We start from the raw sequence: 14,149 nt of genomic DNA, 5'->3' as shown, positions 1-14,149 counted from the left end.
GTCATACAGGCCCATGTGCTCGTTGTTGTTCTAATGTATAAAGCTCTTGCTTTCTTCGTAATGATATATTCTCAAAGCTTATTCCCTCATTTCATTCAGGTCTCTGCTTTAAACCTCATGTGTTCAGAGGAGATTTACCTGACTGCTAAAAGTATCAACTCTTTTCTGGCTTTTTCTTCATAGCCTTTATCAGTTATTGTTTATGTTCTCTGTCGAATATATATGCCTTATGAGGGAAGGGTCTTCTGTTCTGTGCACTGTTGTATCCTCAACATCTAGAGTAGTGCACAGTACATAGGAGGCACTGTAAATTTGTGGAATGACTGAATCATTGAATGGTGTATCAAAATATCTTATTAGAATTTGTTTATTTTTGTCTTTTAGGTTGGGAAGGTCCACCTCCACCTAGAGGCTGTGAAGTTTTTGTAGGAAAAATACCTCGTGATATGTATGAAGATGAGTTAGTTCCTGTATTTGAAAGAGCTGGAAAGATATATGAATTTCGACTTATGATGGAATTTAGTGGTGAAAACCGCGGTTATGCTTTTGTGATGTACACTACAAAAGAAGAAGCTCAATTAGCCATCAGAATTCTTAATAATTATGAGATTCGACCAGGGAAGTTTATTGGTGTGTGTGTAAGCTTGGATAATTGCAGGCTATTTATTGGAGCTATTCCTAAGGAAAAGAAGAAAGAAGAAATTTTGGATGAAATGAAGAAAGTTACAGAAGGAGTTGTAGATGTCATTGTTTATCCAAGTGCAACTGATAAGACCAAAAATCGTGGTTTTGCATTTGTTGAATATGAATCTCACAGAGCTGCTGCTATGGCTAGGAGAAAACTAATCCCAGGTAAACTTGACCTTTTAAAATTTACTTTTTCGTATTAGTCTTATTATAAATATGGAAAAATGACAGCATTTCTTAGTTCGATATTTTGAAACTGTGTAATGCCCTTAAAGAGGTATAGAGATATTTTGTATAAGGAAGTAAAATAAATGCTTCTAAAAGACAAGAAGTTGCTCCTATCTTCTAAATGACAAGAAGAGTCATTATCTATAATAATATACTAATTTACTGAATGTATACACTTTTATTGTTGTTTGATGAAAATTCAAAGGATAGTACCTATAATTCTTCTGATAAAGGTCTATTTTTGAAGTGTATTTGTTCTTTTTCTCTTAAATTTGTTCTGTTTGCTCTTAAAATGAATTCTGTAAGTTCTGGCTGGATTGCCGTAGTAAAAACTTTCATGTGACTTTCTTGTGAGAAACTAATGTTTACTACTACTGATGGGTATTTGAGTTCCTGATTCTTTGGAGAAAATTTTACTTAATAGTTTTTGACTTTTAGTTGTTTTAACTGTCTTCAGGGTAATTTATTCTCTTTTACAGGTACATTCCAACTATGGGGCCATACCATTCAGGTAGATTGGGCTGACCCAGAGAAAGAGGTTGACGAGGAAACAATGCAGAGAGTTAAAGTTCTCTATGTAAGAAATTTAATGATCTCAACTACAGAGGAAACAATTAAAGCAGAATTCAACAAATTCAAACCTGGTGCAGTTGAACGAGTAAAGAAACTTAGAGATTATGCTTTTGTTCACTTTTTCAACCGAGAAGATGCAGTGGCTGCTATGTCTGTTATGAATGGAAAATTCATTGATGGAGCAAGTATTGAGGTAACACTGGCAAAACCAGTAAATAAAGAAAGCACTTGGAGACAGCACCTTAATGGCCAGATTAGCCCTAATTCTGAAAACTTGATTGTGTTTGCTAACAAAGAAGAGAGCCACCCAAAAACTCTGGGCAAGCCACCAACTCTTCCAGCTCGTCTCAATGGTCAGCATAGCCCAAGTCCTCCTGAAATCGAAAGATGCACTTATCCATTTTTTCCTGGAATAAAGCTTACTCCAATTAGTATGTATTCTTTAAAATCCAATCATTTCAATTCTGCAGTAATGCATTTGGATTATTACTGCAACAAAAATAATTGGGCACCACCAGAATATTATTTATATTCAACAACAAGTCAAGATGGGAAAGTACTCTTGGTATATAAAATTGTTATTCCTGCTATTGCAAATGGATCCCAGAGTTATTTTATGCCTGACAAACTCTGTACTACCTTAGAAGATGCAAAGGAACTGGCAGCCCAGTTTACGCTACTTCATTTGGGTAAGTTTAAAAATACTTTAAATAATATTGTACAGTATGAAATTAGGAAATACTATTATTATAAATTATTTTGAACTCAACAGTGATATTTAACATACATTTTACTTCAGTTTTATGAATTCATGGTACATTTTGTTGAGACTTTTCTCCTGTATAATATTTCTGTATTTAGCTTTTTAAACTTTAGTTAGGGGAAAATTTGGTTTTGATTCACTTTATAGAGTTCATGATCCTATTTCATTAATTTATTGTTTTTGTAATAACTAATCCTCATTTGAAGTAATTTCTATATAACTTATAGGATGTTACTTAAACCAATTTCTAAGTAATTTGTCCCTGCATCTTTGGTGAAGTCTACACAGTAATCATTTTGGGGAGTGGGGGTAGAGATTAGTAAAATCAGACGTATTTCAGATGGGTCATGTGTAGACACAGCCTTATGCTCACCAATCTGGAAATTTGTCATTACTCATGAAAGACAAAAAGCATCACTAAGAGATGTTTATGACCGTTCTCTCTAATTTCATGCTTTTAAAAAAGTTTTTCTAAAGCCTTTGAGGGATAATTAAAAAGGCTTTGGGCCATATGGTAACAAACTATTTGGTATTGTGAAGGAAGAGATGTAATACCACTCTGGTATTTTCATATTTCTGTTTTTTATTATGTTATTCTCTCCTCTACAACCAGTTTTTCTCAGTTCTATTTTTTTTTTAAACGAAGCTATGGATTTTAGTCGGTGATTATTTTGTACCTCAAATAATATTTGATAGAAGAATAGTGGTTTCTTGAAAATAACAATAAAAAGGAAAAGTTTTCTACTAAGGATTATAATTATTTCTTGATTATAATTGTCAAACTCTTAGCTTAAAATTGATTTGTTATATGGTTGCAGAACCATACTACTGGAGCTTATATCTGTTTAAAATTGATATTATCAAATTTGTAAAGAGAAGGCAGTCTATAAAGAAAACCATTTTCAAGGGGAGAGGGAATCTTATGTATTGTTTGGATCGATTTTATACAGTGCTTATCCATTGTAGCCACTCCTATGGTATGCATATTTTTAGGAGATCCTGATGATTAGGACTTATGGTAGGGTTTCTTGGAAGGAAACTTTTCAGTAATGTCCTCAATTATTAGTTGGAAATATTTGGGAATTTTACTGTCATACAAGTGAGTAAATTCTTATGTATAATTTTCATTAATACACAAAATAGAAACCTTCCATTTTTTCTTTCAATAAGAAATTTTTTTTTTCAGCTTTTTTTTTTTTTTTTTTTTATTTATTTTTGGGACAGAGAGAGACAGAGCATGAACGGGGGAGGGGCAGAGAGAGAGGGAGACACAGAATCGGAAACAGGCTCCAGGCTCCGAGCCATCAGCCCAGAGCCTGACGCGGGGCTCGAACTCACGGACCGCAAGATCGTGACCTGGCTGAAGTCGGGCACTTAACCGACTGCGCCACCCAGGCGCCCCTCAATAAGAAATTTAAAGATAATTTTATATGGGCAGTTTAAGTTTAGTTTATCTTTATGTGGACAGCAAATAATTCAAAGTACGGTTCCTAGAGAAAAATGGATCAAATTATTTTTTTGGAGTGGAATATAGATAATTAGTTGGCTGAGCAAGATTTTCCCAGGATACTTGTGTCTGACCTAACATGGTATTACTGAAGCATATTTCTGCCCCCACTCATTTCCCTTAACAAATTTATCTTCACTGACATTTCTAAGATACTTAAAATATCTTAGTTTATGTCAGATTTTCTGTTTAGATGTGATTTGCTCATCTTGTTATCCCATAAAGAAGATATTATATGGAACCAGAGGGTTTTCATCAGCTTTTAATTCCATTATTAACATGGTTTTTACTTGAGTCCTCAGACCATAATTAACTTGTATTGACCTTATAGTTCCCAAAGAAAACCCCTATTTAGGTATAGTATTCCCAACTTGACTATGTTATTTAGGGATAAAATTAGCTTCAGTAAATGAAATACTTAGAGGGCACAGTTTGCTTTAGTCATCTATTTCAGATTTTATCAACCTTATCTAAAAGCTACTTATAATAAAAAATTGGACAATTTGTGTTTCATATATTTTCTCAGTTTCTAATTACGATCAGAGAGAAGACCTAAGACCCAAATATAAGCCAAAACTTTTGATTAAATACTAAAGCTTGTTTGGATGCACTACACAAGGCTTGAGGCCTTGTCTATAGGAAGTAACATAAAAATACTTACTGCAGTTGACTAAAATATGAGCGAAGATTGAGTTAGAGGCAACTGTTAGAGGAGAAGTAGGGAGAGAATTTAGGGAAGTGTAAGACTCAGAAATCAAGGGTCTAGGAATCTTTGATTAGAAAACACATGCCTGACATTTGGAGGTTGTTAAAGTAAGACAGGAACTATAGACAGCCAGGATGTTACATGTTGCTCTATGGGAAATAAGGATATAGGTTGAATATTGTTGTGGCAATATTCTGGTTTGCTTTTTACTTCTGTTAACATTGGAGCCTCTGGGCTTCAAAGAGTTGAAGCCTTTTTTGGGTAAAAATTCCTATATTTAGATATAGGAACCTTCAGAGGTTGCAAGCTTTTATTGGGCGGCTAAGGGTTGAGACCATTTGTTGTTGGTGGTGTGTTCTTAGAGGGGGAGGGGTGATATGTTGTTCATATCCTGCTAAATATTTATGTGTTTCAAGCACTGGGCTTTTCTGAGATCTTGAGAGGTTGCTATTGGTTCCTGGAGTCTCTCAAAGAGAGTTCATTGAGTATGAAATCACTTTTGGCTCTATTTTCTTAAATAATTTGAACCTAATTTTCTAGATAATGAATTTAACTACTATTTTAAGATGTTTTCTTTGTGTGTGTAGTAATTTTTTTTTTAGTTTGCTTCATTTTGCATCAATTTAATGCTATTTTTAGCATTATTATTTAGTCTTACCTTGATGATCTTTGACTATTGTATGTGATACAAAGTCATTTACCTTTTTATTTCAGACTTCTACAAGAATGTACTTTTAATATCCACATTGTTTTAGTATTACCATGCCCATTTTGAAGTTTGAAAAATAAAAGAGAAAAAAAATAGCCTTTATTTAGTTATTTAGTTAAATGATTATCATTGGTGTTAGGAAAATAGAAATTTTCTTGAAGAGTTAACAGGCATTTAAATGAGCACTAGAAGTTAGAGAGTTTACTTCTAGTGACTATTTAGTGGTCTTACCAGAACCCCAAAAGTTCTTAATGGGTAGTACTTTAAAATCAGTTTTTCAAAAATTTTGGGTTTTTTGGTCCCATTTAAAGTAAGCTCTGTTTTAAGCAGAATACCCCTAATAGAATAAAAATTGAAATCTGGGATTAATGCCAAAATTGAACCCTCATTTTTTTCTTTTATTTTGTTTTGTTTTTTTTTACTTCAAAATTGGAGACTATCTTCATCTTCATAATGTCATAGAATGACCTCCCTAACCTCACTGGAAACTGATCACCTAACTAACAGGATAAGAAATTAATTGTCACTTGTTTATATTTAGGAGCCTATAATAAGTGGGATACTCAGTGGGTTTAATACTTGTGGGCCAAGAGATAGATAGGTTCTATTCTACATATTTCATGTATGGAGACATCATGGGTCATTCAGAGTCACGTCTTTTTAAGTAATCATTTTCTATTTCATAATTTTGTATCTGTTTAATAATAGATTAGACTATCAGTGTGAATAATTTTGCTTTTCCTAAAACTGTGCCTCTGTTTTGAGTACGGGCCTTCCAGTTTTGCCACTGCTTTCCCTTAGAGGATTCTTTGCCACCTGGGTGTGGGATAAGCAGAAATTGAGCAAATAAGGAAGGTCCTGGAGAGTTATAGTTTTGAAGAAAGAAAGTCCTGGAGAAAAGTTACTGGAAGAAGGGGGGGTAGCCTCTGTGTGTTGGCAAATGCACTTTGTTAAATAATTTATTAACAACTGATCGAAGGCAAGGAATTTCTTGTTTCCATGTTTGTAGAACACTGACACACATGGCAGTTTTACTACACAAAGCTTTCAAACAGGAGTAAAGAACCTCTGTCGCAGACCAGCTTGTGCCATTAATTTTCATTTGACTTGTGTACTGTTGTTTTGGCTATGACCGATGAAGTTTATTTTATTTTTTTAGGCAATAAAACTTTATTTCTCACTGAAGAAATTCAAAGAGCCAATTTTTCTTATATGCCTCTTTTGAGGGCTAAGTGTACTTCTGTAAGCAATCAGGAGCTAAATATAAATAAAACACGGTTTTTGGTCTTAAGGAGTCATGGTCTACTGAAGAAGGCAGAGATACAAACTCTGCATAAGTTGTTTTGAGAATACAGAGGAAGGGCATGCTTCCTACCTGATTTTGAGTTGTAGATCTTGAGGAGAGTTTATAGGCAGAGAGGGGCACAATGTGGGCAAATACCTGTTAGAAAAATAGCATGGTGGTGGGTTTAATGGCAAACAGTTGTGTATAGTGTTTGCTTTGGGGACTTCAGTCAGGTTTTAAGGATTAGAAATTGAAAAGATGTGGATATTAGTTAATTAAAATTTCATCAGTCTTGCTTTTTAAAACTTTGCAAGTTGTTTTTTTTTTTTTTTGGTACAGCTATGATGGCTTTAGTTGTTTTTCTTCTGAGCAAGTAATTTTTTCTGGATGAATCCAACCTAATTTGTGTGGACTATTTTATGTCATTTTATGGTCATCTTCATTTTGTGGCTGATTTGCATATTGTTTTTGATATTTGACTTTATAATGACATACATCATTAGAATGTTTAATTTTTTCATGGTCATGGACTGGTAAAATATTTAGATATATATATCCTAAGCATGATATAGCCATTATGTTTGCTATCCCTTCAATATCATTAAAATTAGGTTTTGATTTATGCTGTCACTTGTAACTTAGTTGAAAGTTATAAAATAGAAGGCACAGCAGGATGTGTGTTTTAATCTGAAAAATAATTGGTGCTTTTTTTCTTATGAGCTATCATTATTTCCAGATTGATGGGCAGAAAGCAAAAATAAAATTTTGATTTTAAAAATTTGTTAATAAATTGCTTTGAAACAAAGAGACACCATCTCCATTTTATTTTTAAATTTAGGAAATAGTTTTGGGAGACACTAAATACAACATAATGGTTGTATCCTATTATAATGAAATTTATTATAAATAATTAAAATAAAAATAATACTTTTAGAAGTTATTTTTTCCAGCTTTAATTACAGACCTAACTTTGATGGCACCATTTCAAATTGATATTTTAAAGAACAAAAATAAGTTGCTGAATTTGCTCTAAAATTCACCTAGTTAAATAAGAAGTAGGATTAGCATCAACATTTATACATTAATTTATTTTCATATGACCAAATGGTGAGACGAAAATTCCATTAACTCAACTATGTGTCTTTGCCCTTTGAGTGGGCCCACTGCTCTTGAAAATACACTTCTGTTCCTCTTGAAACTACTGTATTTTCCTGAAATATCATCAATCTGGTGTTACTCGTGATTCTTACCTTATTGATACTTTTGTATTAATGAACCATAATTATCATGGTGTTAGTACTGTGAGAGAAGTGGCTTATTTAACAGAGTATTGAGTAAAAAGTACAAGAACCTGTAGCCTCAGCCACCAACAAACTGTAACCTTAGATGGCAAATAAAATCATTTACTCTTTGTGCATCTCAGTGCCTTCACTTATAAAATATCAGGGTTTTACTTGGTGAGCTTTAAGGATTCCTTTATCCCCCCAATTTATGGTTTTGTTTAAAATACAGACAAAAATCTTATGGAGGACTAAAAATAATACTTGTTTTTTTTATGTGTACCAAAGTACATTTTTGAATTCAAATAGTCTTAAAACCAAGAACTGCTTTTGCAAGAATTAACTATCCATTTAATATCCCTTCCTATATATAATTGAAAGCTTTTATCAGTCTACTTCACAGCAGAACATCTGGTGGAAAAAAAAAAAAAAAGGAGAGTCAGTCACCTGTTTTATTTGCATGATGACAAGTAATTGCTTTCTGGTTCTTTCCTTCCCTGAATTTGACAGTTAAATATAATCAAAACCAAGATTTTATAAAAACAACCTAATTACTTAAAAGTTTGGAAATTGGTTTTCTTTTGTAACAATCTAGGAAAATAATAATGTGTATGAAAACATACATGTGACCAGTATTTGTTCCAGTTGTTTCGTGTTATTAACTGGCTAATGTGATCTGTGATTTCATTTACTTCATACATTTATTTGATCATGTTTGATCCTTTATCCTACAATTTCTTAGTATCTTTGGTTAATACATTCCTAAAATACCTGTTCTTATACACATTTTAACAGTAGCTACTGTTTTATTTTTAAACTTAACATCTGTTTTTGTCATTTAATATTTAAAAAATAATGGTTTGTAAATTTTCCCCTCTTGTATCAAATGTCACAATAAACTTTGCATGTATACTCAATTCTTAGATGTCAGCAGCAGTGTATAATTTTGCCATATGATGTCACCTAAATATATTTTTTAGTGTGGCTTTGAAAGGAAATTTAAATGTTATATTGATTTTGCTCTTCTTTATGGCTTATTTTTTTGCAGGGGTGGGTGGTTAGCATCAGTTAAATGTGTATGAGAAACTGCACTTAGTCTTCTGCCTGTCATGCCTTTGTTTATGCTTCCTATTTAAAATTTAGCAGACGATAATTGCTTATGCTGTAAGCAGTATAATTTAGTGAGTGGACTAGTGAATGGAGACAGAAGATGTTTTGGAAAATGGTTTTACTGTGATGAATTTATTCAAGTGATCATCTGTGCTTTTAACTACTTGAAAATTATTCAGTGTGGGTTGCTTCCAGGCTTTTTGGTTGGATTAAATATATCTAATTTTATTAGTTAATTTCAGATATATCATCTATTCTAGAGCAATTTATCCTCTGTTTAGAGTAATACATCTCTATGTAAGACATGGTAGGGCATTACCTCCAAAAATGGTGCACTTACCTCTGGGGATTCAAAACAAAAGAAAACAAAATTAAAAAAACCTTTAGTCTCCCCATCTAATTAGAAGTTTTAAATCACCAGAATATTAATAAGTACTTGGATTTTCTTGCTCCTTATATTTGTAGTATTGGCCTAAAGATATGTTAGTTACATATGAGGCATTATTTATCTCATAGTAAGTGACATTTGAACTATAAAAATGACGTGTATATGGATTTTTTATACATAATGTAATTCATATTTTAAGAAAATGATTTGTCTAACTATATACCTTCCTGCATTATTTTGATTCAGTAAATACAATCTATATACCACATTACTAGTGAATTAGTGAATTCTATGATTGTATCTGTAAGTTAAAAAGTAGATAGTAATGCAATTATTAGAGAACAGTCTGTTGTAATTTTATTGCCTGATAATTTGGTGAGGGCGCTTTGAAACATCTCTTTTGTGTTTAAACTGTGTAGCTCGTTTTTATATACAACTCAAGGGATTGGCATTTGAATAAATAAACTTGAATAAGAAAATGTAAACTAGGATATACAATTCTGTCTTCCTTATTCATTAGATAACTATGTTGACCTTTGCTTTTCATTTTCTTTTATTATGTTTTCTAAGAATATTATTAATAGAGATACTTTACTTTTTTATTTAACTTTTTTTTTTTGTAATCCTGTTTTGTATGTAGATTTTTATAAGACTACAGAGCAAGCCCATTAACCTAATATTTTTTCTTGTTACCTTTGTTTTCAGCAGTACATGTTCCAGTCTGCTTGTTTACTGGCCAGGTTATGGGGTAAACAAATCATTTTGCAGCTTATGTGCCATATATGTGTATGGCTTTTTTTTCTTCCATTGCTATGTTAATGTTTAGTTCAAGGGTGACTAAATCCGTAGTTATGAATTTATGAAAATTATAGATTATTTTGGGCACAGGATTTATAGGATTCCAAGTGAGCCAGTATGGGTCTATGGAAAACAGGTTTAACGTTGTATTCTGCATTATAAAGTTACAATTTTTACCAAAAGTAAAAGAAATAATCAAGCCGGGATGATTCTTACCTGTGTCTACTATGTGTCTACCTGTTTCCTTGAGAGCTCACAAATCAAATTTCGTTGTGTGATCAAGAATCCCTTAGAGATTCCTTGGTATGAAATTTAGATTTATCAGGTACAGAAATAGTGATGATACCAGAGTATTGGAAAGTTACTCCTTCTCCCTTAAGAACAAGAGGAGAAAAGGACATGTTAAGCAAAAATAGGATTGCTTGCCCTATGAAAGCACTCTCCTAGCTTCTGAGGGGGTTTTCTGAATGTGATGAAAGGATTATTTTTCTTTTTTCACTTCATAAATTTTTTCCCATATGATTTACTTAGTAGTAGACTTAAGATTTTTAACTTCTTGTATTGCAGTGCATCTAAGATATCTGGGATTTTTCTGCTCTTTTTCCAGTCATCTACTTTTTATTTATATTCCAGCATTTTTAAAAATCTCACCTCTCTGATTTTTAAAAATCTTTGTACTTTTATTTACTTTTACTTATTTTTATTTATTGTAGTTTATGTGCAAACAAGGAGTTACTACATTAGTGAACATGACTTGGGAGAGAGATAGACAAACTCTTCCGTTAATTCTCTAAGGCCTCTGAAAATGGATTGTTGATGTCAACCACTCTTTAATTTGAATTGGTAAATGAGGGAATTATTTCATTACCTTAAGATTTCAGGTAATTTTTTTTCAGTTTCTTTAATATTTTATATTGAGAGTTTTTCTATGACAAGAAAAATTCTGTAGTCCACTCCCAAATATTTATATTTAGATATGGGGTATGAATAAACCAAAACTAAATATTCCAAGTATAATTGGCTTATTTATTTATATTTATCCTGAGATGCTGTTTAAATGTATAGTTCATCAGTTCAGGGAATTTATGTATCCTATTATAAAACTCAATAGGAAAAGTTGGAAACTTACCCTCAGCTCAGCTTCTTATTGGGGAGGGATGGCATTGTTTCATATTGATGGAATGCATGGACTTAAGTAGAATATTTATCTTCCCTCTGTCTTTTCTTTTTTCTTTCTTTTTTTTTTTTAACTGGTAATGGATGGCTTATTCCCTTTAATCTTACCTCATTCTATGAAAGATATGGATTATTAAAAGTATGTAAAATAAAAAAGGATTCAAATTTTAAATGGAAAGAATTGAAGCAATGGGGAATTATGAATAGGAAAATAAAGCCAAGCAAAACTAAACAATTTATTGTTTAGGGATGTATGAATATGTGACAAAACCAAAGAGAAAAGCAAGGGAATGATTAACACTTAAAAAATAGGATCATGAAAAAAATTAGGATCATGATTACTTTCAGGGTTAGAAGGAGAGATTGGAAATGATGCAAGAGAGACTTCTAAGTTACTGATAATTTTCTGTTTGTAAGCCTGGGTGGTGAGTACATGTTTTTATTTTTTAAATAATGTAACCTGTACATTTATATATTACACCTTTTTCTGTTTCTATAACATTATTTAATAATTAAGTAAATAAGCTGCCAAAGAATGAAAGTTAGCTAGTCAGCCAAGAGTAAGAACTTGAATTATTTTGTCAAAACTAGAATGAGTCATTATACTATAGAGATTCTCAAATTAGTGTAATTCAGGGTAATAAAGTTGTGTAGTTTCTAGACCATATATTTTTATTCTGCTCAGACTGTATCTGAAATGTTTTCTTTTGGGCCCCAGAGTTTAATTAAACCTTGACAACTATGGAGGACCTGGAAACTCTGTAATGTGAAGTAGGACAGTGAACAACTAAAGAATTTGGGGCTATTTAGACTGTAAATACTAATATTTATAGGGGAAATATGATTGCTGTCTTTAAATGTTTGAAGAGCTGGTACATGGAAGAAAGACTTTAATATGAAGCTCCACAGGTTAGAATTAAATCTAATAGAGGAAAGTTTCAGGGAGGCAGATTATGATTTAATATAACCCAGAACTGTGTAAGTTTTTAAAGTACTAAAAACTCTGTATCACTCAGTTAAAAAAGAAAAAAAAATTAATGTTTATTTTAAATGTTTATATTGCTAAATGTATGGGGAAAGGTAAGATTCTTTACTAGACTATTTTAACTCAGAATTATCTTCCTTAACAGTGCTTGGAGTGTATTAGCTTGCTGTTTTGAAGTCCTCTGAAAAATGTACTTTTTGAAACTTTGACTAAAGAAAGTTTTGGCATTCTTATTCTTAAATGAATAACCCTTTTGTTTATTATTATTCACTCTTTTAGGCTTTCTTTTCTCATACTTGGTTTATTAACTGTTAATCCTGGTTAATATGTATGTTCATTAACTAAATACTGAACACTGCTTTTATAAAGCCCTGAGGATTTGTAGTGAATCAGACCCAGTTGCTGCCTGCCTTCATAGGGTTTACATTCCATTGAGAGAGATACTCAGTTACAGTTCTGGTAAACATTGTGAAGAGGTACAGGGTGTATGAGAAGATGTAGTTGGATGACCTGACCTAATCTGGGATGAGAAGATCAGCTAATAGTATATTGCATTTAGAAAAAATTTCAGCAAAATAAAATTCACTACTTTAAATTTTGTATAGCATATAGGCTTCATAGACTAAAAGAGCATGGCATTTGGAGCCAGATTTCCTGAGTCCATATCCCAGCTTCATTACTTATTTGGAAAAAGTTATTTTAATCTCTTTGTTCTTCAGTTTCCTCATCTATAAAATGGGAGTGTTAAGTTTTTATCTCAAAGGGTAATTGTATGTATTAAATGAATTAAAATTTTAAAAGGCCCATTATAGGGCCTTTTGTATATTAAAATGTGCCATATAAGTACTGAAAAATAATATTTATTCAGAAAACAAATCCAAGACAACAGAGTTTCCAATCACTTATGATAATAAATATTATTAGTAATAGTAATAATAGTTAAGATTCTTTGAACACTAACCATAGGTGCTATACTAAATGCCTTTATATATTATTCTGATTCTGATGCCTCTTTTAGGTAAATATTACTTTAACATCTACACTTTTTTTTGGTAACAGATGAAGAAACTTGAGTCTTTAGTAGATTAAATAATTTGCCCAGGATCCCTCAGTTAGCTAAGAGGCTGTTCTTTGTAACTTCACATGATTCTACTGAAAAACTGACCTTAGTCTAGTGTTAAGCATATGAGAACAGACTGAATTCGTAGGATCTTTTCGGCCAATTATGCTTCTAAAAGTTAAAATGAATGAGATGGGTCTTTGGTCCACGCTTTACTTCCTTTTCAGAGACCATTTTATCTTATCAGCCCTTCAAGCCAGTTTATTAGACCACTTGAGTGTAGTGTGGACCTCAGAAATCTCTCAAGCCTAAATGAATCGTTCTAAATTACAAAGATCTTATAAACAGACCCTTGTTTACAAGCTAACTTTGGGATTTTTAAGCTTACTTTAGGATAAGCATTGACAACCAGTAGTACATGTTGTATCAAAGTGGTGGATGATAAAAAAATTTTTTTCCATCTATCAGATGCTAGACAGAATTTCAAATAGGCGGAGTTTGTTTCTATCTATTTCATGGTCCCCTTGTTGCTTGGTACTCTCATTTTGTTCTCTGATTATATTCAAAACATCTAAATACATGATTCATCCATATAATTTTTCACTCCACTTATATTTAACTGTGTTTTTTCATTGTTATTTCCTTGCTTAGGAACCTACCAATGGCTTGCTGTTGTGGTACCATCAGGTCCTCTGAACTCCACATTCTCTTTTTTGGAATGCTCTAATGTTTTTCCCCATCTTACCTAACCATAGACAAATACCCTTTGTTTTGATCATCTGAATTTGCCATGCTTATTGGTACTTCCAGGCTTTTCCTAGTGTCGTTCACTCTGCTTAGAATATTCTTCTACTTGCTTTCATTTACTTAACCTCTTACATTAAGCTTTTCTTA

The 14,149-nt window shown here is 32.2% G+C and overlaps 1 protein-coding gene across 5 annotated transcripts in view; it reads left to right on the top strand.

Annotated features, from left to right (window-relative positions):
- RBM46 (RNA binding motif protein 46) overlaps window positions 1–14,149 on the top strand; it is a 48,988-nt gene that overhangs the window by 17,169 nt on the left and 17,670 nt on the right. For all 5 annotated transcript variants that reach the window (XR_008421652.1, XM_019441183.2, XM_019441184.2 and 2 more), the window contains exons 3-4: window positions 385–852; window positions 1,395–2,177. Coding sequence is in view for 4 of the 5 variants with exons in the window: in XM_019441183.2 (XP_019296728.2) it covers window positions 385–852; window positions 1,395–2,177 (1,251 nt within the window). In the remaining variant the exon portion in view is untranslated. The remainder of the gene's footprint in view (window positions 1–384; window positions 853–1,394; window positions 2,178–14,149) is intronic.

This window comes from Panthera pardus, unplaced genomic scaffold, assembly GCF_024362965.1.
Source record: "Panthera pardus isolate Hobbes unplaced genomic scaffold, ASM2436296v1 HiC_scaffold_13, whole genome shotgun sequence".
Lineage (NCBI taxonomy): Eukaryota > Metazoa > Chordata > Mammalia > Carnivora > Felidae > Panthera > Panthera pardus.
This window is presented reverse-complemented; position numbering and strand designations above follow the sequence as displayed.